The 23,235-nt window shown below is 34.0% G+C and overlaps 2 protein-coding genes across 3 annotated transcripts in view; both read right to left on the bottom strand.

Annotated features, from left to right (window-relative positions):
* Positions 1 to 21,484, bottom strand: part of LOC114716556 (uncharacterized) — a 53,880-nt gene extending 32,396 nt beyond the window's left edge. Inside the window, exons 1-5 of the mRNA XM_028901577.1 lie at positions 20,974 to 21,484; positions 20,486 to 20,826; positions 20,179 to 20,331; positions 19,738 to 19,830; positions 19,549 to 19,607 (exon numbers count right to left, since the gene is read on the bottom strand). Of these exons, the coding sequence (XP_028757410.1) occupies positions 19,549 to 19,607; positions 19,738 to 19,830; positions 20,179 to 20,331; positions 20,486 to 20,826; positions 20,974 to 21,400 (1,073 nt within the window). The 5' untranslated portion in view covers positions 21,401 to 21,484. The remainder of the gene's footprint in view (positions 1 to 19,548; positions 19,608 to 19,737; positions 19,831 to 20,178; positions 20,332 to 20,485; positions 20,827 to 20,973) is intronic.
* LOC114716536 (putative disease resistance RPP13-like protein 1) lies at positions 386 to 7,814 on the bottom strand. Of its 2 annotated transcripts, XM_028901552.1 has the most exons (4): positions 3,913 to 7,814; positions 1,778 to 1,842; positions 1,588 to 1,667; positions 386 to 892 (listed from the first exon to the last, which is right to left on the bottom strand). In XM_028901552.1, exons 1-2 carry the CDS (start codon positions 7,692 to 7,694, stop codon positions 1,839 to 1,841), a joined length of 3,786 nt encoding a protein of 1,261 aa, XP_028757385.1. In that variant the 5' UTR covers positions 7,695 to 7,814; the 3' UTR covers positions 386 to 892; positions 1,588 to 1,667; positions 1,778 to 1,838. The 2 variants fall into 2 exon arrangements, with proteins under 2 accessions (XP_028757385.1, XP_028757377.1); XM_028901544.1 differs by having other exon boundaries at positions 1,588 to 1,842.
* Positions 21,485 to 23,235: the final 1,751 nt, after the last annotated feature.

The following is a 23,235-nucleotide window of genomic DNA, read 5'->3' as shown; positions in this document are numbered from 1 at the left end:
TTGCTAAATCGTTTTAAACAACTAATTACTCTATATCTGTCTATATTTATAAAATTGTAATCAAATTGTATTGTATATAAAATAATAAAGTATATTATATATAATATATTATATATTTATCTATCTATATAATAAATAATAAATTCTATTTAATTATTATTAATTATTAGAATATAAGAATATCACCACTTCATTATTAATACTATAGTCTTGAATTCTGCTAGAATTGCAAGTATATATGTACTTAGTTGAATGCTTTGAATATCTCATTTGTAACGGAGTTTAATAGCGAAGCTGGAATCAATAAAATATTATTTTTAAAATAAAGTTCTTCTGGCAAACGATTTATGCAAGAAAAGTGCTTGAAGATGAAGAGCAGATGAAGTAAGAAAATGACACAGCATATAAAAATCTGGACACAAATTGAAAGTTTAATGAAGAAGGCAATCAGGTTTTTACTATCCGTAATGATAACACCAGTAAGCTATCTACAGCAGTGATGCCATTTAAGGCCTTGACACCCTAATGCAATCCCACACAACTGGAATTTTACTTAAGAAAGAAGGGAAGCTATTGCTTACAGTATCTGCTCAAAAACTCATCTTTTAAAAGAACATATACTGCAAGACCAATAGAAACTTAGAATGTGAAGAATATAGGTTTTCAGCAGCATTGAAAGCATGTCATCTTCTTGCAATCTATTTCATGGGAGTTGTATTTCTGAATGAACACTGAGCAGTTGGAGGTCTGTCTTGCTCTATCATGATATAGCTTCAAGCAAGGGATATGCTATCTTGCTCCTGATGTTAATGGAAAAGGAGGGGGCCTTCATTAGAAATGGGACAATATGAGGAGAAGAGTCTCTTATGTTCACTGGACACAATATGAGAGCCTGTCAAACAAAAGAAAAGTAAATCAGTTTCTGTTTGCTCAATGCCCTTAAGATTTTTTTCATTGGGATTTCAAATTGCATGGAACTCATGGATTCATGATATACTCCTCCAGTCCTAAATATAAGACTCTTATACACACTAGTATAAGGGTCTTATATTTAGGACCGGAGGAGTATTTTGTTTTTATAACTAACAAGTAAACATAACTTTTTGAAAGATCTGGGATGCAGGGACATGCAAGAAAAATCTTATGCTTCAACACTAGTAGTATCATGTTTATGTATTGGACTTATCCCTTTGGCATTACCCAAAAGAATAATAAAAAGAAGTATAAAGTGCATGACTAAAAGATTTGAAATAAAACAGGGGGAAAAAATACTGACATTAAGTGTATATTATAACTTTTGTAATTCTGACACAAGTGTAGATAAGGCAGGTGAAATACCGTCAGTTAGTTAACAAACTAGCCACTATTAATTCCTCATTTCCCTGCCTATAAGTGTACCCCAATATATAAACATCACACGAGTGTACCAAGATTGAATAGAATTGCAATTCTCAGTCTCTGTCTCGTACCATTGTTCTCTCTTCTATCTTCTAATTTCCTCATCTCTCCCCTGCTCTTCCTTCATTTCAACTCTTTCCCTCTTTCTTATACTCCCAATATTACAGAAGTATGACAGTTACAGTGTACCTTTGTGAAGCTGGTACAATTGGTGCTCGATACAATCATCAAATGCTCACTTTCAGACAATGTTCTGTCAATATGACCATCTGAAAAGCTGTGTTAGACATTCTGTATGATAGACAGTATGTTTGAAGTATAATTGGTAATCGGCAAGTAAAAGATCAATGTAACCTGAATAAGAACATGCTCTACACACTAGAGTTTAGTCTGATCAGGCTCTGGCGTTTGGCGTTGTTGCAGCATTAAACCTGCTCATCTCAACTGTCAAATTCAATAGCAACGGAAAGCAGGTTAGTTTGGGCCAATTCCATCAACCAAAGCTCATGAACCACATCATAATCACCCTTTTTATTATATAGTTGAGTCAAATTGAGTTTGGTTAAAAGGAATTCACAATACGTAAGGACTAAATCTCTTTAACAAATTCTAAATTGTTCTTAAATTTAAACAAGAATTAGAATTACATTCTTTATCTGCTTTTAGCAAAATTTTTTTTAAAAAGTTCATATTTCGACGCATGAAGATAATAATAAGTAAATCATATTATTTCTTTTTATTCAATTTTAAATCGGACTTCTCTAATGCATGATATGGGACCTACTGTTTCCTAATTAAAATTTAAAACTGCATGATTTTTTTGGGATAATCCCATTTAAATCAAACTAAAATACTAAAATTTGAAATTACGCCTACACTTTGAACAAATCCCGAATCAGGCCAAGAGGTCAAATTAGTAATTTACAGATATTGTTAAAAGTCAAGAATACCTTCTATAATTATATTATGTGTTGTTATCTTTATATTTTTCTTCCTCACAAATTCTTTTCCTGAAAATTTTTTTGTCATATTTTCCTAAAATTTGAAAATAGTAAATTTTTAGTAAATGACATGAAATTACAATATAGTCCTTGATTCACATTAATAATTACACCAACACCATCATCAATGTAATAGTGTAGGTAATGATAGATTTTAATTTTGGATGAGTTTAATTTCTACTTAGTTTTAATATTGATCCATCCTTTATATATTTTATACACACGTACAATTTTTTTATTAAACTCGTATATTTTTTTTAATAGAATACACCTACATTTTAACAGTGAACAACTAATTCAGACAACAAACTTTTTACAGATTTTGAATCAAGGACAGTGTTATAATGTATTATTTTCATGTTTTAAGAAAAAAATTTATAAGGGAGAAAAATATATAAGTATCAACTCATATTTTAATTATGGAGGGCATTTTAGTCTTTTAACAACATTCATAATTTTGAATTTCTATTTCAAAGGGATTTAAAAAGGATTCTTCCTTTTTTTGGGGAGGGGGAGCTGCGTATTTAGAGAAATTTTGAGAATTTAACGCAGCTTTGCAGCTTTGGTATCATTGATATATACAAAAATGAAAATTTCAAATAAATAAGGAAGAATCCCACAAAAAGAAGTTTCAAGTTACAAAATTCTAAATTACGTTTGGTTCAAATACTTCAATAGGTCTTGACAATTCTAGATTTGCAAATAATAATACATTTTTTAGGGAATTCTTTTTTTGGGATTCAGTAATTTCAAGTTTCTTTTTGTGGGATTTTCCCGGTAAACAAGTAAATCTATAAATAAATTGGTGCAAAAATAAAGACACATTTTTATGATTTGAAATTCTAACAAAATATGCATGACTATAGAAAAGTTGAGTAAATTTGAGTTTGGCTAATAACTAAGGATTTCACATCGTAATTCAACAAGATTGTATACAGAAAGTAAATGATATAATTTCCTTTTCATCAGATTTTAAAATGATCTTTTCTTCTTAGTGCATGGTATGAAACCAACTACTGCCATATTTATTAGACTTATGTATGACAGACAAAAAATAAGCTACTCGCGTTAAGAAATGTTCATTTTTGGTAGTCTGAGCTATTAATTGTATTTACAAATATGGGAAAAATATTTTACATTAAATCTGAAAAAAAAAAAAACATATTCTTTGAAATCTATAACAAGAATGATTAATGAATTATGAATAATTTGGCACATTCTTTAGATACCCTTCCTTAGATGAACCTACATCTACATTTTGTGCAGCACATTGCTTGCCGCCCAAACACCCCCGGGGGGGGAGGTGGGGGACATAGCATCGAACACCACACTGTTCGTAGGATTGCTCGGCAACACTACAATGTGCAGCATTTGCACAACAGACAAAGAAAGCTTTTAGTTTTTAAGATTTGAAATTCAAATAATCAAGCAGACATTAAATCTAAAGAGACATGGCCAAAAGAAAGAAATATATGTGCATGATTTGAAATTTTAACGAGGAGTAAATATATACCTAATGAGTGAACGGATAGAACGAAAGCTGATGCCTTCACGAGAGAGAAGCCCACTTAAAGATTCGGCTGCATCCTCTTCAATGCTAACAAAAGGGATGTGAGAAATCGTTGCCCAAAATTTTCCTTTACGCTTTTGGATCTGCTTTTTTAGTAAGGGACAGCCCACAATCAGTAGTTGACAAAGGGAACTAGGCAAGCCCTCCTTTGGAAAGTATTGGAGTTGAGGACAGCCACAAAATCTCAAGATTTCCAAAGAGGATAAGTGGCAAAGACCTTTGTGTTGCAACGATCTAAGATTTCGGCAGTTATAGAAACTAAGGCAAGTTAGAGTAGGTGGAAGTAGTCCAATATCGGGAAGAGACTCATCATCTGCATCTCCAACCCCAAAGTATTCTAGCGAAGTAGAGCTACTTAGATGCCATCCCATACGAGAGGCTGTGAGTTTTGGGCACCCCAAGACCTCAAGATATATGAGATTTGATGGGAAACCTCCCTCTGGAAATGATTCCACTTGTGGGCAGCATTTTATTAAAAGACATGTGAGGGAGGGAAAGAGAATGTGCATCTTTTCTGGGAGTGATTTCAAATTCTCCAATTGTTCAATGCAACAAAATTCTAGATTGGGAGCCGAAAACCCTCCTTCAGGAAAATATACAAATCTAGGACACATTCGTAAGTACAAGCTTGTAAGAGAAAAATGTTGCCCCTTTGAAACATATATCATTTCAAGATTATTACAATCAACCAACTTCAATGATTGAAGCTTCGGGAATAAGTCTAGTGGAAAAGACCTAAGAGAGTCACAGCTTCCTCTTATCTCCATTTCAAGAATGAAGTTATGATGATAGCATAATGGGAATTCTAGGCGGGGGCAATGAGAAAACGTCAACTCTTCAAGGCTACAATTGGAAATTATATTCTCAATTTTGTCAACTGCTAATAAGTTTCCAAAGCGTCCAGAAATGTCAAGGACTTTTAGGGTTGATGGAAGACAATCCAACTGCTCATTTCCGCAATCTCTTAGAACCAATTTATCAAGAGATGGAGCCCGTGGAATTGAAGATGAAAGCTTCTCACAATTGTAAATTACTAGCGTCGTTAGAGAAGGAAGTTGTTGAGGAAGTTGCCCTTTCAATTTGGGACAATTTTTTATACTCAACTCTTGAAGATGAGGGAAAGTAAGAGACAAAATTTCACATTTCCATTCTTCCCAACCCTTCATATCTCCAAACCTTAAGATTTCTAGGGATGAAGCATTAGAGCTATTTCCACAAAATTCTGGACCAATAGTTACTATACTATGAAACCCTATAATTGACAATGATTTGAGAGATGGTAAGAGGCCAATTGATGGCAAGGATATACAGTATTTGCAATGCCTTAGCTCTAGGGACAGTAAATTAGACAACGAATGATCACCAAGCCAATTAGGAAACTCAATACCACCATAGTTTCCAACTGATAGCTTTTTTAAATTTTTATGGGGTTGGAAGTTCTCTAGCACATCCTTGTCATGCAGTGACTTCTCTTTGTCTATGCACCATTCTAACGTCAACTCCTTTAGGTTTATCTTGCTTCCCAAATTGATTGCATGAGCTGCTGAAGGAGAAAATACATTCTGCAATTCCGAGATGGAAATTGATCCATGAAGATTAAGTCCTCCTAAATGTTTGATGTTGGTCTCTCCAGATTTGTCCATAATAAATGATGATAGCAGTTGAAGATTTTTCAATTTATCGAATTGCTTCGGCATCTCTCTTACTTGAGTTTCACGAAAATCAAGGTGACGGAGATTCACAAGTTTATGGAGATCCATTGGCAACATTTCCAAACGATGACAACGCCACAACTTTAGTGTTTGCAAATGATGAAGTTGACATATTGAATCGGGCAATTTCATAATTTTAATTCCTGATAAGTCCAGATAACGTAGATGTTTGAGATTTCCCACTGACTCAGGCAAGTGCTTGATGAAATGATCTGATAAAGATAAAACTCGCATGCAAATAAACTTGGATGGCAAATCATGAATAATCCTGTTGGATATGAGGTGGAGATTAGAGTCAGAAGCATAGCTTGTGCTACGATGACCTTGTATAGAAAAAGGCAAGAATGTGCGCAATCTATCAGCCTGGTATATAACCTCAAATCGTTTAGATAGATCAACATGATTTCTCAAAAATGAAATATGGCGGGTCATTTTTGTCAAATTATTTACACCATCCACCTCCAACCTATGGCAAAACTTTCCATATTCAACTTTTGCCATATCATTAATAAGATCATGCATGACGAAACGAGTGTCATCTACTGGTGATCGTTGAAAAAGTGACCTCAATAACAGGTCATGAAAGAATTGTTCTCCTACTTCTCTCCCATCTTTGCTTTGATGAGCACATGTCAGAAAATTTTCTGCCATCCACAGCTGAATTAAATACTCCTTATCAAAATCATAATCTTTGGGAAATATTGAACAATAAGCAAAGCATCTTTTGAGATGAGAGGGGAGGTAGCAATAACTCAATCTCAAAGCAGGGAGAATTGTGCTATCACTTTTTTCCTCCCATATCACACTATTCAAAATGTCATTCCATTGCTCATGAGATAATTCTGTGTATAAGAGACTACCAATGGCTTTCAAAGCTAAAGGCAACCCTTTGCATTTTTCACTGATTTTTCTACCAATTTCTTCAAGTTTAGAGTTTGCACAAAGAACATTTCCATCATGGAATGCATATCTGCTGAATAATGACCAACTATCTCCTGCTGATAAGGGCTTCAATGGAAGTATTTTAGTAGAACGCATGGTTGAAGTAACTTTTCCGCTGCGAGTGGTTAGAAGAATTTTGCTTCCTAGGGCCCCATTATTAAATGGTGCTTGCAAGGCCTCCCATAGCATATAATTTTCATTCCACACGTCATCTAAAACAAGGAAAAATCTCTTTTGAGTTAGTTGTTGTTTCAATTTAATTTGAAGCATATTTAGATCATTGGTATCATACTTATATCCAGTGATTGCCTCGTAAATTGTTCTTGTTACCCTCAACACATCAAACTCATCAGAGACACACACCCAAACTTTGAGGTCGAATCCATCCAACACTCTTCTATCATTATATATGAGCTGGGCAAGAGTAGTTTTACCCAAACCACCCATACCCACTATAGAAATCACAGATAGTTGGTTGTTATACTTTTCTGACAGAAGCCATTCAATGATGGTTTCTTTGTCGTCATCTCTACCATATGTTCTGTCTTCATCCACTAAAGATGTAGTTGGCAGTCTATCTGGCATAGCACTTCTCAATCCAGCACCACTATCACGTTCATTCAATCTTAATATGTCCCTTTGAGATGCAAGATATTCTAGATTTTCAAGGACGTTTTTCATGCTGTGTTCAATTTCCTTCTCAAATGAGCTAACAGAGGCACCAAAGAAGTTTCGTACCTTGCCAATGGCACTGGTTCGACTCTTTTGTTCAGCTTCCAGCTTGCGCTTGCACATTTCATAATCGATCTCATCCAAGACATCCTCAGCATCGAACACGGCATCTTTAACCAAATCAATCCAGTCCTTCACCTTCGGATTAGTGATCTGCTTTTGCTCTGCATCTTCAACCACGGCGTCGATGGATAACAGCACGATCTTCAACTTATTGAGCAATGTCTGGTTCAATTTTGGTTTGTTGAAGAAGTCCAGAACATCCCGAGAAGCCAGCCGATCGAAAGCCACCTGAAGAAAAGCAGAAAGAAAAGCACCGCCAACCAAAGCTCCCGCCATAGATGAAGATGTTGTGCTTGTGCAAATGCAAAACGAAAAAGAACGTGATGAAAATGCGAAAGTGGGAAAGGTTATTGCAATGGAAGGAGCGTGTGACTTTGTGGGTTTTGTGAGTGGCTAGAAAATGGCAAAATGCATTCACTTTTTATCCTCCCCTCAACCACGATACAAAATATCGATAAAAATGAAGACTTCGAGTTCCCAGTTCATTCCATTATTATATTTGTTTGACATTTCAAAGTGTTTTGGACCGCGTATTAATCATTCCATTATCATCTTCATCCCGTCAACCACGCAAGAAAATATCCATCGCAGCACAGACTTGAAAGCGACCTTGCGTTGTGCTTTACGATTCAATGGAGATCCCGCGTCTTTTATGCGCTGAAATTATATATTTTTATTATAAACATTTATGTAAACAAAAATTAATCCAGTTTTTAATCTCAAAATTTGAGATTAAAAAGAATATTAACCTTTATTTTTTTTAATTAATGAAATGGGTGGTTGATACTCTACTTCTTATATAAATAAATGTTAAATATGAGATATTGTTGTTTTGAAAATATGTATTTTTTTATGAAAGAATAATTTTTTACTTAAAAAATTCTAGGTGAGTTGAATTTCAAAGACTTGTGATGTTGTTGTAGACAAGGTCAGGGAATAGGGTTGCAACTCATCTTTCGAGCTAGATGTCGAACAAGACTCTGGCCTATTCATGTGCTCCCCTAACTGCGTATGGGAGTATTACTCGTTATTTTTATATATGAATTTATGTGTAAAAACATTATGATTTTTACACAGTTATGTGATCTCTCTTACTTGAAAAATAAATTATAATATTTTTAACTCATGTATAATGTTATTTTGAATAAATATTACTCCTCCAGTCCTTAATATAGATACTAATTAAAGAGTTGACACCGATCTTATATGTAAAACCTATTTCACAAGTTTATCAACTTTTTACTTAATTAATCCTATTAATATCTCCCTAATAATAATCAAGTAGGAAAGGAAAGAGAAATTGAGGAAGATTCTTAAAGTCTTTTAGAAAAAAAACATATCATACTCCTCCGGTCCTAATTATAAGACCCAATTCACTTATTTGAGGAGATTAAGAAAGTAAGTTAAGTTAGTTATTTATAATAAATAAGTATTGTCATTCCTAAAATATCCTTGCTAATTAAGTATATTGGCTAAAACTATCATTATTAGAAGGATTATCTTGGAAAAAAATGCATAAATATAAGAGACAAAATGGATTGGGTCTTATAATTAGGACCAAATAAAAAGTCAAATTGGGTCTTATAATAAGGACCGGAGGAGTATTAATTAATTTAATTAACATCATTAATCTACTGTAATTAGTTAATGAGGGTTCACATTAAGCATTGGAGGACTCCACGGTGATTAATTGGTTAATCAAATTCATGACTCTGTGCGTTTAGACTGTGTACTAATTATTTTTGTGCTTATGGTCAAAACGAAGACTTTACCGTGGGAAAATGAAGACCGCGTCTAGACTGCGGCAAAATATCGATCAAAATGAAGACTTCTAAGTTCCAGTTCTTCTGGCCCCAAAAAAAAAAAAGGGACACCTAATTACCAAATTTATTCATTTCATTGTTTAATTTCGTTGACATTATGTGTTTAGACTAGGCACTAATTATTATTGAGCCCAACGCCTAAACCACCGTGCACTGTGATAGACAACTCAATGGAGGTTCATAACATCTTATAAGCTAAAATTATATATTTTCATGCGAACATATAAGCTTGGTTATCTATATTTGTATCAAGTTTCAGTTTAATTTCTTAAAAAAATTTTAAAAATAATTTTTCAATTCCTTAATATTAACATGATTAGTTTTGTTAAAAAAAAAATGTTGACTCAATAAATTTAATCAACAAATTGAAATTATGACTTTACAATTAAATACTGCCATACTAATCTTTAATTTAAAATGTGTGAGTTGAAAATTTAAGTTAAAATTTTACTGAAATATGTTATTAAATTTTTGGTACTTGGTTGGCAAAAAAATATGTTTTATTTTATATTAATGAAATGAATATTTGATATTTTTTATATTAACTAGATGTCAAATGTGAAGATATTGTGGTTAAGAAGTAGTGCAATTGTAATTCATTTTCAAAGCAAGACAAGTCATTGTGGAGTGAAAAAGAAAAAGGATTTCAATGAAGGGTAGTCAGACAAGTCATTCGGGTCCAATGAGGCTTGTTCTTATTTGGATCTCCTAAACTATGAACCAAGACCAAACAATGAAGAGTGCCTAATTATTACTTTCAAATAAGGAGGCCATTGTGGTCTCAAATAAATTCCTAGTTATGACAAACATTTTGTTGAAATTCACTAGGATTATCATGAGATGGGAAAAGGCAATAGAATAGAAAATTAATAATCAAAACTTTCGATTTTTTTGGGGGGCTTGTATTGGAATTTTATCACTTCACAGAAAATAAAATAAGTTGAAGTCTCCATCTCACACGTTGTCAAACTACTTCATTTTAACCTTTTCAAAGTTTAACAACTCCCCGTCTTGTTCCTAAGAAAGCCTCACAATGTTCCTAATAGGAGGAGGAATTCATACCCAAATACTACCTCAGGTCCTCATTACAAGACAGGAGATAGTATAATATAGTATAGTTGTCACAGTCATGGCCGTAAACCAGAATCAGTAAATGCTAGTATAGGTTTTTACCCATCAGTTGACTTAGTTGAATGAGAAGTTAGGCAGATTTTGGATTTCTTAGAGCTAAATCGTTTAAAACAGCTACTTACTCTACGTTGAATGAATCACTTGGTTTATTAATACCCTAGTCTTGAAGAATTCTGCTAGAATTGCATGTCCATATACATAGTTGAATGCTGTGAATGTCTCATTTCTATCAGAGTTTCTCTACAAATTTGAAATCAATAAAATATTGCTTTCCAAATAAAGTTCTTCTCACAAAGTATTCAAACAAGAAAAGTGCTTAGTGAGGTAAGAAAATCACTCACCATGTAAAAATTTGGACACAAATTTCAAAGTCTTATATTCATTTCTCAAGTATAAAATATCTATCCATGGTGAATAACCACAGTTTAATGAAGAAGGGAACCAAGATTTTACAATCCGTAACCATGACACCAGTAAACTATCTACAGCAACGATGCCACTACATCCTAGTGCAACTCCAAACAGCTAGAATTTTACTCAAGAAAGAAGGGAAGTTATTGTCTTACACTATCTACTGAAAAACTTAACTTTCAAAAGACTAACAGAATCTCAGAATGTGAAGAAGATAGGTTTTGAGCAGCACTAAAAGCACACCACCTTCTTGGCGATCAATTTCATGGGAGTTGTACTTATGAATGAACATTGAGCAGTTCGATGTGTTATCTTGCTCCTGATGTTAAGAGTAAAAGGGAAAAAGTGGTGGCCTTCCTTAGCAATTGGACAAGATAAGGAGAAGAGTCTCTCATGTTCAGTGGGCGTGATATAAAAGCCTGTCAAAGAGAAAAGCGAATCAGTTTCTGTTTGTAATGCCCCCAAGACTTTTTCATTGGGATTTCACAATGCAAGGAATTTAAAATGCAGTAAGTTCATTTCATGGATTCTTTATATAATGTTTTTATAACTAACAAGTGAACTTTAAGTTATCAAAATTTTTTTACATTTTTTATGCTTCCAATCGGTAGTCTTCAAAAATAAATTATTACCATTCTCAATCTTTCCAACACACATACTCAAGAACTGCACAAATTCCCATAGGGATATGCTTCAGATCTGGATTTTGTAAGAAAAATGTTATGTTGATTTGAACTTGTACAAATATCGACTTAATGGTATGCCTGAATCAAGAAGAACAAAGAAGAAAGAAAGATTTGAGTTGGATTTGAAGTGGGGAAAATATTTAAATCAAATTTTCTCTCCCATTCTCCTCAATCCAAACATGCCCTTTTCACGATTCTTTTCTCAAGACACTCCAGTCCAATCCTACCAAATATTGGATATGTGACGTGTATGTCCAAGTTGTAAGAATTAGCAGTACACTCAGGACGCCTATTTACGTACTGACTATCTATGGACTTTCTTAAAAAGGGGTTGGGATATGTCAAGTCCTGCGCTTTGAAATTCTTGAAAAAGCTCATTAGCCACTTTTTTCAGTGTTGTGTCTGATGGCTTCTTGAGTCCAGTTTGAGCAATTATGTTCTCTGCATATTCTTTTGTTGAATGAAGAACCCATCTTTCACTATAAAGTAAACATGCCACTGGCAATCAATAAGTTATAGATTAATGGAAAATGATAGAAGATTAAACAAACACCTATGAGTAGAAAGGCCTGGCTTGCTGCTCTTGCAATGAACCCACCTTAAAATGCTAGAATTCTCAATGAAGAAGCCTTTGAAGGGTATCTGAAAAATTTGAATCACATGTTGAATTTATTTCGCAGAAGATTATCTTTAAGTATACATTCAAAAGACTAAACCAAGCCGTTATTTTATTTTAGTATGATCAACTATAATAATTAGACAGACAACTCCTGTCTTCTCTACCAAGTTCAATTTTCAGTTTTGATAGCAAGCCACGGATACAAAAGGAAATAGAAAATGGCCAAGCCAAAAACAATCATGCAGTGAATAACGAAATCAAACAAGCCATTCAGATTACATTCACTATTAATGACAACGTCAAAGGTGTGTAGCTACTATAACTGAGGTTAGAGGCTCTGCAAATGCCAGCATTACAGCAAAACATGGCCTAACAGGAAGATCACGTAACTTTGCTGATAACTTTGGCATCAAATTCATATATGCATTCATCGCAAAAGTCAATCTGCCGCTATTGACAATAGAAATGCCACAGTAAGAATCATTTGACATAAAGCAATCACAGTTTAGATGCTAAGTTTTCACCTTTCAAAATACAAACACACACACACGACCTAGCTAATTACAGTGATGCCCCTACGGCAGATTTGAATATAAAAATAGTCAAAACGTAGTCCATTTGTCCAGCTCATCAATTTCATGTTGGTTCATCTACTAAACCACAAACTACCAAATTAATCTGATATCACTGTTAGTTAACGTAAAGGAATCTTTAATTCACCGCAAAAATGCTGGGTAAAGAGTCTCTCTACTTTTCTTACTCTCAATTTCCATCTACTTCCCATCTCAACATTAAGATTAAAAGTTTAACAGTTTGAATTTCATTATTTAGAAAATAATTTTTAGTATTTTTTGAATTATTCTGGCAAAAATTTATTAGTTTTATTTTATTTTATTTATTTATTAAAAATTTAACAGTTTATTTATAATTTTATAAATAGGAAATCAAATTATTGAAATTTCAATCTTATAATTGAGATGAGAAGTGGATGGAAATAAAGGAGAAGGGAAGTGGAAATACTCCTTGCCCTGTTTTATAAGAGACAAATGATAAAAGTAATAATGCATTGCAATCACTTTTCTTCTCTTCAATTTCTAACAAGGCTTCATACTAAAAATAGAAACAAGCATTTTATATTGATAGTTATTTCCTTTGACAATTCTCACTTTTTTAAGAACATTTCAAAAGCAAGTTGAGATCTTCTTCCATTACTCAACATTCAAAATTTGGGGGGGGGGGGACAGAATAGACACCTAATAAGAATACATGTAGCATTGCCCATGTTTAACAATTTGAAGTAAAAACAAAAGCAAACAACAAAATAATACTCAAGATTCCTAATTAGAATTTGAAGTGTAAAGGAGTTTCTTGCTTAAAGAAATTATGTTCATTTTATGCAGCTTTGCTATTATTAATATCTACAAAAATAAAAATTTCATATAAACAAGCAAATCTAAGAATAAATCAGTGCAAACATAAGGATATATATATATTTACAACTTAAAATTCCAACAAATAAGCATGACTATTGAAAGCTGAGAACCACCATGATGTGCAGCACTTGCGTAGCAAACAAAAGCTGAGTTTTTATGATTTGAAATTCAGATAATCTAGCAAATCGTTCAATCTTAAAAACATAGGCAAAAGAAAGAAAATTATATTCATGACTTGAAACTTTAAAAAAGGAGTGAATATATACCTAACGAGTGTATGCAGAATGGATAATCGGAAAATTGACGCCTTCATGAGTGAGAAGCTCGCCTAACAATGCTGCTCCATCATCTTCAGTGCTACTAAAAGGGATGTGAGAAATAATTGCCCGATATTTTCCATTTTGTTTTTGAATCTTCTTTTTGAGCAATGGACAACCAATAGCCCGTAGCACACAAAGGGAATTGGGCAAACCCTCCTTTGGAAAGTGCTGGAGTTTAGGGTAGACACAAAATCCCAATGTTTCCAAAGAGGATAAGTGGCAAAGACCTTTGTGTTCCAATGATCTAAGATTTGGGCAGTTACGGAACGAAAGACTAATAATAGTAGGTGGAAGTAATCCAATATCAGGAAGAGACTCGTCATTTGCATCTCCAATCCCTAAGTGACGCAGTGGAGGAAGGCTGCTCAAATGCCACCCCATTCGAGAGGCTACAAGTTTTGAGCATTCAAAGACATCAAGATATTGGAGATTTGATGGGAAACCTTCCTCTGAAAATGATTCCACTTGTGGGCAACATCTTATTATCAGATATATGAGAGAGGGAAAGAAAATGCGCATCTTCTGTGGCAGTACTTTCAAATTCTTTAATTCTTTGATGCAACACAATACTAGTTTGGGGGCCAAAAACCCTCCTTCAGGAAAAAGTACAAATCTAGGACGCTTTCAAAGGTACAAGTTTGCTAGAGAAAAATGGTTCCCCTTTGAAACAGATATCGTTTCAAGATTATTACAGTCAATCAACTTCAACGAATGAAGCATCGGGAATAAATCCAGAAGAAAAGACTTGAGAGAGTCACAGCTCCCTCTTATCTCCATTTCAAGAATGAAGTTATGAAAATAGCATAATGGGAATTCTAAGTGGGGAGAATAACACTTCAACTCTTCGAGGTTACAATTAGCAATGACATTCTCAATTTTGTCAAGTGATAATAAATTTTGAAGCCTCCAGAAATGTCAAGGACTTTTAGAGATGATGGAAGACTTTCTAACTGCTCATTTCGGCAATTTCTTAGAACCAATTTATCTAGAGATGAATCCCAGGGAATGGAAGATAAAAGTTTCTCACAATTGGAAATTACTAGCATCCTTAAAGAATAAAGTTGTTGAGGAAGTTGCCCTTTCAATTTGGGACAATTTTCTATACTCAACTCTTGAAGATAAGGGAAAGTTAGTGACACAATTTGACACATCCATTCCACCCAACTCATCATATCTCCAAACCTCAAGATTTCTAGGGATGAAGAATTAGTTCCACAAAATTCTGGACCAATATCTACTATATTATGAAACCTTATAATTGAAACCGACTTGAGAGATGGAAAGAGGCCAATTGATGGCAAGGATATACAGTATTTGCAATGCCTTAGCTCTAGGGACACTAAATCAGACAATGAATGATCTGTAAGCCAATTTGGAAACTCAATACCACCATAGTTGACAATTGATAGCTTTTTTAAATTTTTATGCGGTTGAAACTTCTCTAGCACATCCTTATCATGTGGTGATTTTTTGTTGTCTATGCACCATTCTAATGTTAACTCCTTTAGGTGTGTCTTTCTTCTTAAATTGACCGTTAAAGCAGTTGAGACATTCTGTAATCCTGAGATGGAAAATAATCCATGAAGATCAAGTCCTTCTAAGTATTTGATATTGATCTCTCCATATTTGTCTATAATAAATGATGACAGCACTTGAAGATTTTTTAATTTATCCAATTGCTTTGGCATCTCTCTCACCTGAGGTTCACGAAAATCTAGGTGACGTAGATTCATGAGTTTATGAAAATCCATTGGCAACTTTTCCAAAAGACAACAACGCCACAACTTTAGTGTTTGCAAATGATGAAGTTGGCATATTGAATCAAGTAGTTTCCTTATTTTAGTTCCTGATAAGTCCAAATAACGGAGATGTTTGAGTTTTCCTATTGAATCAGGTAATTGCATGATGAAATGATCAGACAAAGATACAACTCGCATGTAAGTGAACTTGGATGGAAAATTGTGAGTAAACTTGCTAGATATAAAATGAAGAATAGAGTTACAGCTTGTACTTCTATGACCTTGCATAGATAGAGGCAAGAAAGTACGCAATTTATTAGCCCTGTGTACAATCTCAAACCGTTCGAATGTATTAACAGTATTTCTCAAAAATGAAATATGGCGGGTCATTTCTGTCAACTTATTTGCATCATCTAACTCCAACCTATGGCAAAACTTTCCATATTCAACTTTTGCCATATCCTTAATAAGATCATGCATGATGAAACGAGTGTCATCTCTAAGTGATCGTTGAAAAAGTGACCTCAATAATAGCTCATGAAAGAATTGTTCCCCTACTTCTCTCCCATTTTCTCTTTGATGAGCACATGTTAGGAAATTTTTTGCCATCCATAGCTGAATTAAATGCTCCTTATCAAAATCATAATCTTTGAGAAATATTGAACAATAAACAAAGCATCTTTTGAGATGAGAGGGGAGGTAGCAATAACTCAATATCAAAGCAGGGAGAATCTTGCTATCACTTTTGTCCTCCCATATCTCACTTTCCAAGACTTCATTCCATTGCTCATGAGATGATTCTGTGTATAGGAGACTCCCAATGGCTTTCAAAGCCAAAGGCAGCCCTTTGCATTTTTTCCTGATTTTTCTACCAATTTCTTCAAGGTCAGAGTTTGCACAAAGAACATTTCCATCATGGAATCCATATTTGCTAAATAACGACCAACTATCTCCTTCCGATAATAGTTTTAATTGAAGTATATTAGTAGAACGCATGGTTGAAGCAACTTTTCTGCTATGGGTGGTTAGAAGAATTTTGCTTCCTAGAGCTCCACGATTAAATGGTGATTGCAACGCCTCCCATAGCATATAATTTTCATTCCACACGTCATCTAAAACAAGAAGAAATCTCTTTTGAGTTAATTGTTGTTTCAATTTAATTTGAAGCATATTTAAATCATTAGTATCATCCTTAGATCCAATGATTGCCTCATAAACTGTTTTTGTTACCATCAGCACATCAAACTCATCAGAGACATACACCCAAACTTGGATGTTGAATCCATCCATTACCCTTCTATCATTATATACGAGCTGGGCAAGAGTAGTTTTACCCAGCTAGGAGACTTTTGGTATACAGAATCAGCAACATCCTTAATATTCAATATCTCGAGCTTTTCTCTGGCCATATATTGTTCCCCTCATCAGGTAGAAAATCCTGGGAATTGGCATTATCTCCCTCGCTGAGGCTTAAATTACATCGCTTGATGGGAAAGATTTTGTTTCTGGAATGACACACATGAGGGCTTTTGAGGAACCTTACTTGACCCCAAGGTATCAATGCCTGGTTGGGTTTGAATTCTGGGTCATCTCTGTATTCCCAATGCAATTATTATGTTTTTTTGGCATAAGGAGGTCTCGTAGTCAAAATTTTCCTTTTGAATAAAAGACTCCTCCACCAAGAGACAGCCCCGGTTCTCTCTATAATGAAAATATCCAGAGATTTCTTCTAAACCAATGTGTTACAACTAAATTGAATTTCAAATATGATGTGAGAGGCTCTATTTAGGTTCTTTTTTTCTGGGATTATGAGCATGCGTTGGAGGTATATATCCTTTGTCACATTGAAACATTTTGTATCTAAATAAAAGAATTTGGTGCTTGCATCTTGTCTTTCCATGCAAAAGAACATGAAACATACACTACAAAAAAACAGTTGATTAGCGACGGAATTTGCGACGGAAACAAATTCCGTCGCTAATTACTGACAGAATTTACGACAGAAACAAATTCCGTCGCTAATTTCTGACGGAATTGCGACGGAAATTCCATCGCTAATTTTTTCGACGGATTAGCGACATAATTTTTCCGTTGCTAATATTAGCGACGGAATTTCTGTTCGTCGCTAAATTCCGTCGTTAATCTATCGGAAAATCCGTCAGTAAATATTTAGCGACAAAATTTTTTCCGTCAGAAATTTCCATCGCTAAATTGTTTGTCACAGAAGTTTTTGTCACTAATTCCGTCGCTAATTCTATTCCGTCACAATTTCGTTGCTAATCCGTCACTAATTTTAAATTTCGTTATTTTAAATTATAATCTTACAAAAATTCTATTATAACAATTAAGAATATAATGATTTAAAAACATTTTTAATTACAAAATAAATTGATATACTTATGGAGTTGGTATTAATAAAGATATCGTCATCATTCATGTCATCATTATGTATATACTGAAAATAGAAAAATAATTTCTTAGAAAACTTATTTATATTTTGTTAAAATAAATTCCTCTTGATTATTAATAATAATTAAAAAATACAATAAGATTATTAATAACTTTTTTATACAAAATGATATAAGAAAGAAATAATTTTATCTTATGTAAAATATATTGAAATATATAATATGTGATAGAAATTCAAAACGATTTAATAAATTTATATGAATGCAAATTAATATTGAAGTGAATTTTGAATTTCAATCATTAAACAAGAAAATTTAATCACGATATAATTAATACCCATGACAGATTGATTTTGGTCTTAATACAAAAACAAATGGTATATATAAAAAATTTTAAGAAAATAAATTACATAGGATATATATACAAGCAGGAGAATACTGTTTATCATAATCTATTCAAATTATTTAATTTTTTATGTAGAATAATTTATTAGATTTTATTATAGTAGTTATTTTTTGAATAACAAGATTTTTTGACTAATTATAAATTATTTTCTTCAAATATATAAAACACATATAGATAATATAATATAATATAATATAATACATATATCATTAAATTGTATATCTTATCAATGTTAATTAAAAAATAAATTTAAAAAATATTTATAAAAAAATTATTTATGATTTAAAATTCAAGATTAGTGCGGTTAGAAATTAAAATTATATTAAAAATATTTTTTAAGAATAAATAATTATTTAAAAATATTAAAAAATTATTTTTTCATTAAAATAATTATGATTAAAATTATCATATAGTATATTTTTAGTTTTTAATAATATATATAATTTTTTGTGTAAAATAATTTATATATATATATTTAATTTTGCCTAATAAGTTCACAGGTTCATTGCACTCCCGGTAAAGCCGCACGCGCGCCAGAGGAGGTCTTGGGTTCGAGCTGTGGAGAAGTCACTTTGAAGAGGAAATTATGTGGTCACGACACGTGACAGGTAGAGGTGAGGTGGCAGAGACACGTGGAGGTGTTCCCCAGTGATGATGTGGCAATTGGTAGAGGTGCCACGTGACATTTTATTTTATTGTTAAAAATTCGGGTTAGCGACGGAAAAATTCCGTCACTAATTTTGCGACGGAAATTTCGGTCAAGAATTAGCGACGGGAAATTTCCGTCGGTAATTAGCGACGGAATTTTCCGTCGCTAATCAATTAGCGACAAAGGAATTAGCGACGGAACAAATTCCTTCGCTAATCCGTCGTTAGTCCGTCGCTAATTTCGTCGCTAAATAAAAAATTCTGTCGCTAAAAGCATGTTTTTTTGTAGTGATATGGAGGCAAGTTATGTATTATTGGAAGAGAATTATAAAGATAAGTACTAGTCATTGAGATAAATTAACCTTTTTTAATTCTCGAATGAAGAAATAAAAGATGCTGCATTAAACACATACAACACAAAGATTTGAATAACGCCGATCCAGTAAATTCAAGTTTTTTTTTTTTTTTTTTTTGGAATTCAAACTCAGTGGGAGGTTTATATATACCTGCTGAGGGAGTCTTGACAAATTGACCACTGCAAAGCAGCCAATCCATGCAGCTCACTCTGCAGAGACATGATTAATATAAGAAGTTTTCTTTTTCAGTATATTTAGTGAACTCGAGAGGGAGATTAACAAACTTACTAAGCAAAAAGACAGCTTGCACTTCTTTCAGCTTTAGCAAGTAGCAGTTACCTTAAAAGTTAATTTCTCCATAACCTTTTCATAGAATGGCAATGCTTCTCTCAGCTTTCCAGCATTCATTAATGAGTCACCTTCCTTCAATTCCTGCAAGCATTATGTTACTTGGCATAATTATGCTCCAAAGTCATAATAACCAGCTCAAGATTTGGACAAATAAATCCATAAAACAAGAATAGAGACCGAGTCCGTAGAAGTTTGTTGCAATGCAAAATTTGGATGTCATAAGATATCCTTTTGATTCTGATTTTCATGAATACATAAGAACATATCTTTTATGGATGTGTGAAATCATATTGACATGAATTTCTTCAAACTATTTAACAAAGAAGTCTACATCTTATTTTTGTAAGTCAACCAAGAAAATTAAATCCATTTAGCCAGTGATAGCGAGGCAAGAGTTGAAATACTTGAGATGGCATTATATAAACTTACCTCCTCACACTCAGATTTTATCTTTGGATCAATATTTAACCCAATTTTCTTCTTGTAAGCCGCAAGTAATTGTCTTGTTCGTTCTTCTTTAGCAGATTTTTCTTCTTCAGTCTCTAGCGCATCCCCAGGACGTATCACTCTTCCTCCACCGTACTGAAAGCACCCAAAGAAATAATTAAACACAAGATATTTGGGGGGAAAACGGAGGGCAAATTGAGAAATATAACAATTCCTGAACAAGCGAACTGAATTTGAGCAAATTAAGGAAATTGCAAAATTGCAGGGCTCAGTATCAAATATTATATACTGTTTTTGAAATATTGCTGGTTCTAGGAAAGACACCCCGCGTAGAAACTTTTGGCTTGTAAAGATCTGATTCATCTTCCTCAGTTTGCTCAGGCCTGGGAGCTGTTGTTGCAGCATCAAACTTGCTCGTGTCCCCAACAATCAGCTCCACCTCAGGCATATCACTTCTTGAGAAAGAGTCAGAAATTGGAACCAATCCAGGTGGCAGTCCCCTCGTATTTTTCTTATCCGCAAATTCAAGTCCCATGAAATCCATTTTCGAAACTGACAGTTGTCCCTTCTTACCAACACTATTATCCACAATATTACTTCTTGAAGACCCTCCATTCTCTCCCTGCAATCCTAAGAACCAATTCAATTTTCAAATACACATTTCAGCGCAAACTACAAACAGTGGAACACATAGCTTTCCATTTTTAACCATATACTGAATTAAATACATCAATGCAAGAAATTTCTGCTTAGCACAAGATACGCCTGTAGAATTACCTTGACCCGTTTCATCAACCACGCCCCCTCTATTCTCCCTGTACTTCTTGGCTTTCTCCATTGCGATCTTCAGAGACGGTGGCACTTCCTTCTGCCCAACATAATCAACAACATTTTGACCCGAACTCAACCCGTCAGTCCCATTTGATTTTTCAACCGAACTTGCAGCAATGTTTTGCTCAACTTTCAAATCAGAGTTCGATTTCAGCGATTCTCTGTACGCCTTGGCTTTGCTGAAAGCGAGCTTCACAGGGTCAACCGGTTCGGGCTGAGATTCGGGCGTGGTTTCGGAAGATTCAGCATTTTCAGGGTTGAGAGCACAGAAAACTTTTATGGGCTTAAAGGGGGAGGAGAGGAGAAGAGAGGGTTTTGCAGGGGAGATGAGTTTCAATGAAGAGAACCATGAAGGCTGTAAAGAAGCCATCATTTTGAGGATGGTAAGAGAACTAACAGAGGTTTGAGAGGGTGTTTGAAAGGTAAGAAAAGGAAGAAGCCATCGGGAAGATGGAATAACTGTAAGAAAGAGCGATTGCTCACCGCCTTCTGGTTAGATAAGGCAGTAACGGGCGGTTCTCCCTCCCGCCATTTGGATTATTGGGCACATGCAGACCGTTTATAGGTGACCGTCTAAACATAATTTTGTTTTTATTTTTACCTCGTTTTTTTAGCAACTTATTCTGCCTATTACTTAGGATGGAGAAATTGCTGAAAAATTAGTGATTAAAAATTTATAATTGAAATTTGTTTAAATCATAGGTGAAAATAAATGCAACTCTTTTCAGTGAGATACAACATATTTTCAACTCTTTTGTTTTAAAGTGAAAATATAATGATTGGTCCTCATAGTTTACCTTCATTTTGCTTTTGGTCCTTGAAGTTTCAAACCAGAGCTTTTGGTCCCTCAAGTTTGCTCCGTTTAAATCCGTTAGTCCCTCTAATTTAAAAAGGACTTGGTGTTTGTGTTAACGGTGTTAATTATGCTGACGTGTCTTTTGACACCATTTAATTCGTTGACATGGCATGTTGACTGGGCAACAAGGCTTAGTGATTAGTTTGCCAACCTGGATTTGTGATTTTAAAAAAACAAGAAAAAACAAAACAATACCCACACTTGAAACAAAATGCACACGCATGATTGAGTGGGAAAAAAACAAAGACGGTTAAAGGCTAAAGGAAAAAACAAGAAAGTGCTAGGTCAAGTTGGACCCACAGCCAAAGAAGCCTTACATGGCCGTCGCTGGTGCAGTTTACGCCAACGACTGTGGGAGAAGGTCAGTGAAGGTCACAGAAGCATTGTCCTCTGCATTTCATTTTGTTGAAAGGTAAGGATTCTTCTTGTTAGTCTGTTCGAAAAGAGCACGAGCAATGGTCTGTGGTGGTGTGCTCTTTCAATGCTCTATTTTTATTATTATTGGTTCTATAATCAATAGAGCTTTGGTGCTATGCTTATTTGTAGTTTGTTCTTTGATGATTAGTTTTTCTTATTAGTTTTATATTGTAGATGGCATATAGAAAGTAAAGAGATGACTGATTTTTGTGGTTCTTCCATATCTTGTACAACGATAAAATGTGCTCTGTTTTAGTAAATGACAATAGCCAAAGTCATGATTCGATTCTTTGGTTATAGTATATGCTTTGTCTTTTTTTAAAAAAAAAAAATCATGGGTTTGCTATGCGTACATGTTCCAGACTGAAATTACATGTTAATGACAAATTTAGTCTATACTTTGTAGCATAGACTTTGGGTTTTTGTTGAGTCACTATCATTCTTTGCCATTTAGTAAATGGTTTGGACTGAAATCGTGGGTGATGCTATTTTGAAATTTGTGACAATGGCTTGCCTTACCCGGGATTTTCTTGCTTTTTACACTCAAGTGATCATCATGTGAAAAAAAAGAGTAAGCAATCTCTTGATTAAATGTTAATATTTGTTGTCTCATCATAGTATTCTTTGTGTATTACTGTGGAGAAGAATATTGTAACGAGACACTTATGTTGCTAGGTGCAAATGGAGTCAGAGAAAGAGACTGATTACATTGGTGATGGTAGTGACACTAGTGACAACAGTGGGGTGGAGGAGAGTGATGATGGTGCAGAGGCGTCTTTGTGTGATTTTGAAGATAGTGAAGAAGAACATGTGGATGATGACTATTTTAGGGAATATGTTGATGTTGGTGTGGGTGATGTGTTAGATGAAGTTATTAGTAGTTCACAATTGATGATAGTTGAACCTAATGAAGCAGAGCAAAGAAACTTGGTTGA

This window comes from Neltuma alba, unplaced genomic scaffold (assembly GCF_004799145.2).
Source record: "Neltuma alba isolate B1F8T4 unplaced genomic scaffold, ASM479914v2 tig00002069_pilon, whole genome shotgun sequence".
Classification (NCBI taxonomy): domain Eukaryota; kingdom Viridiplantae; phylum Streptophyta; class Magnoliopsida; order Fabales; family Fabaceae; genus Neltuma; species Neltuma alba.
The sequence above is the reverse complement of the archived record's forward strand: the minus strand, read 5'-3'. Positions and strand labels throughout refer to the sequence as shown.

Coding starts and splice junctions, on each gene's coding strand:
- LOC114716536 (XM_028901544.1), bottom strand. CDS start 7,694: ATGGCGGGAGCTTTGGTTGGCGGTGCTTTTCTTTCTGCTTTTCTTCAG.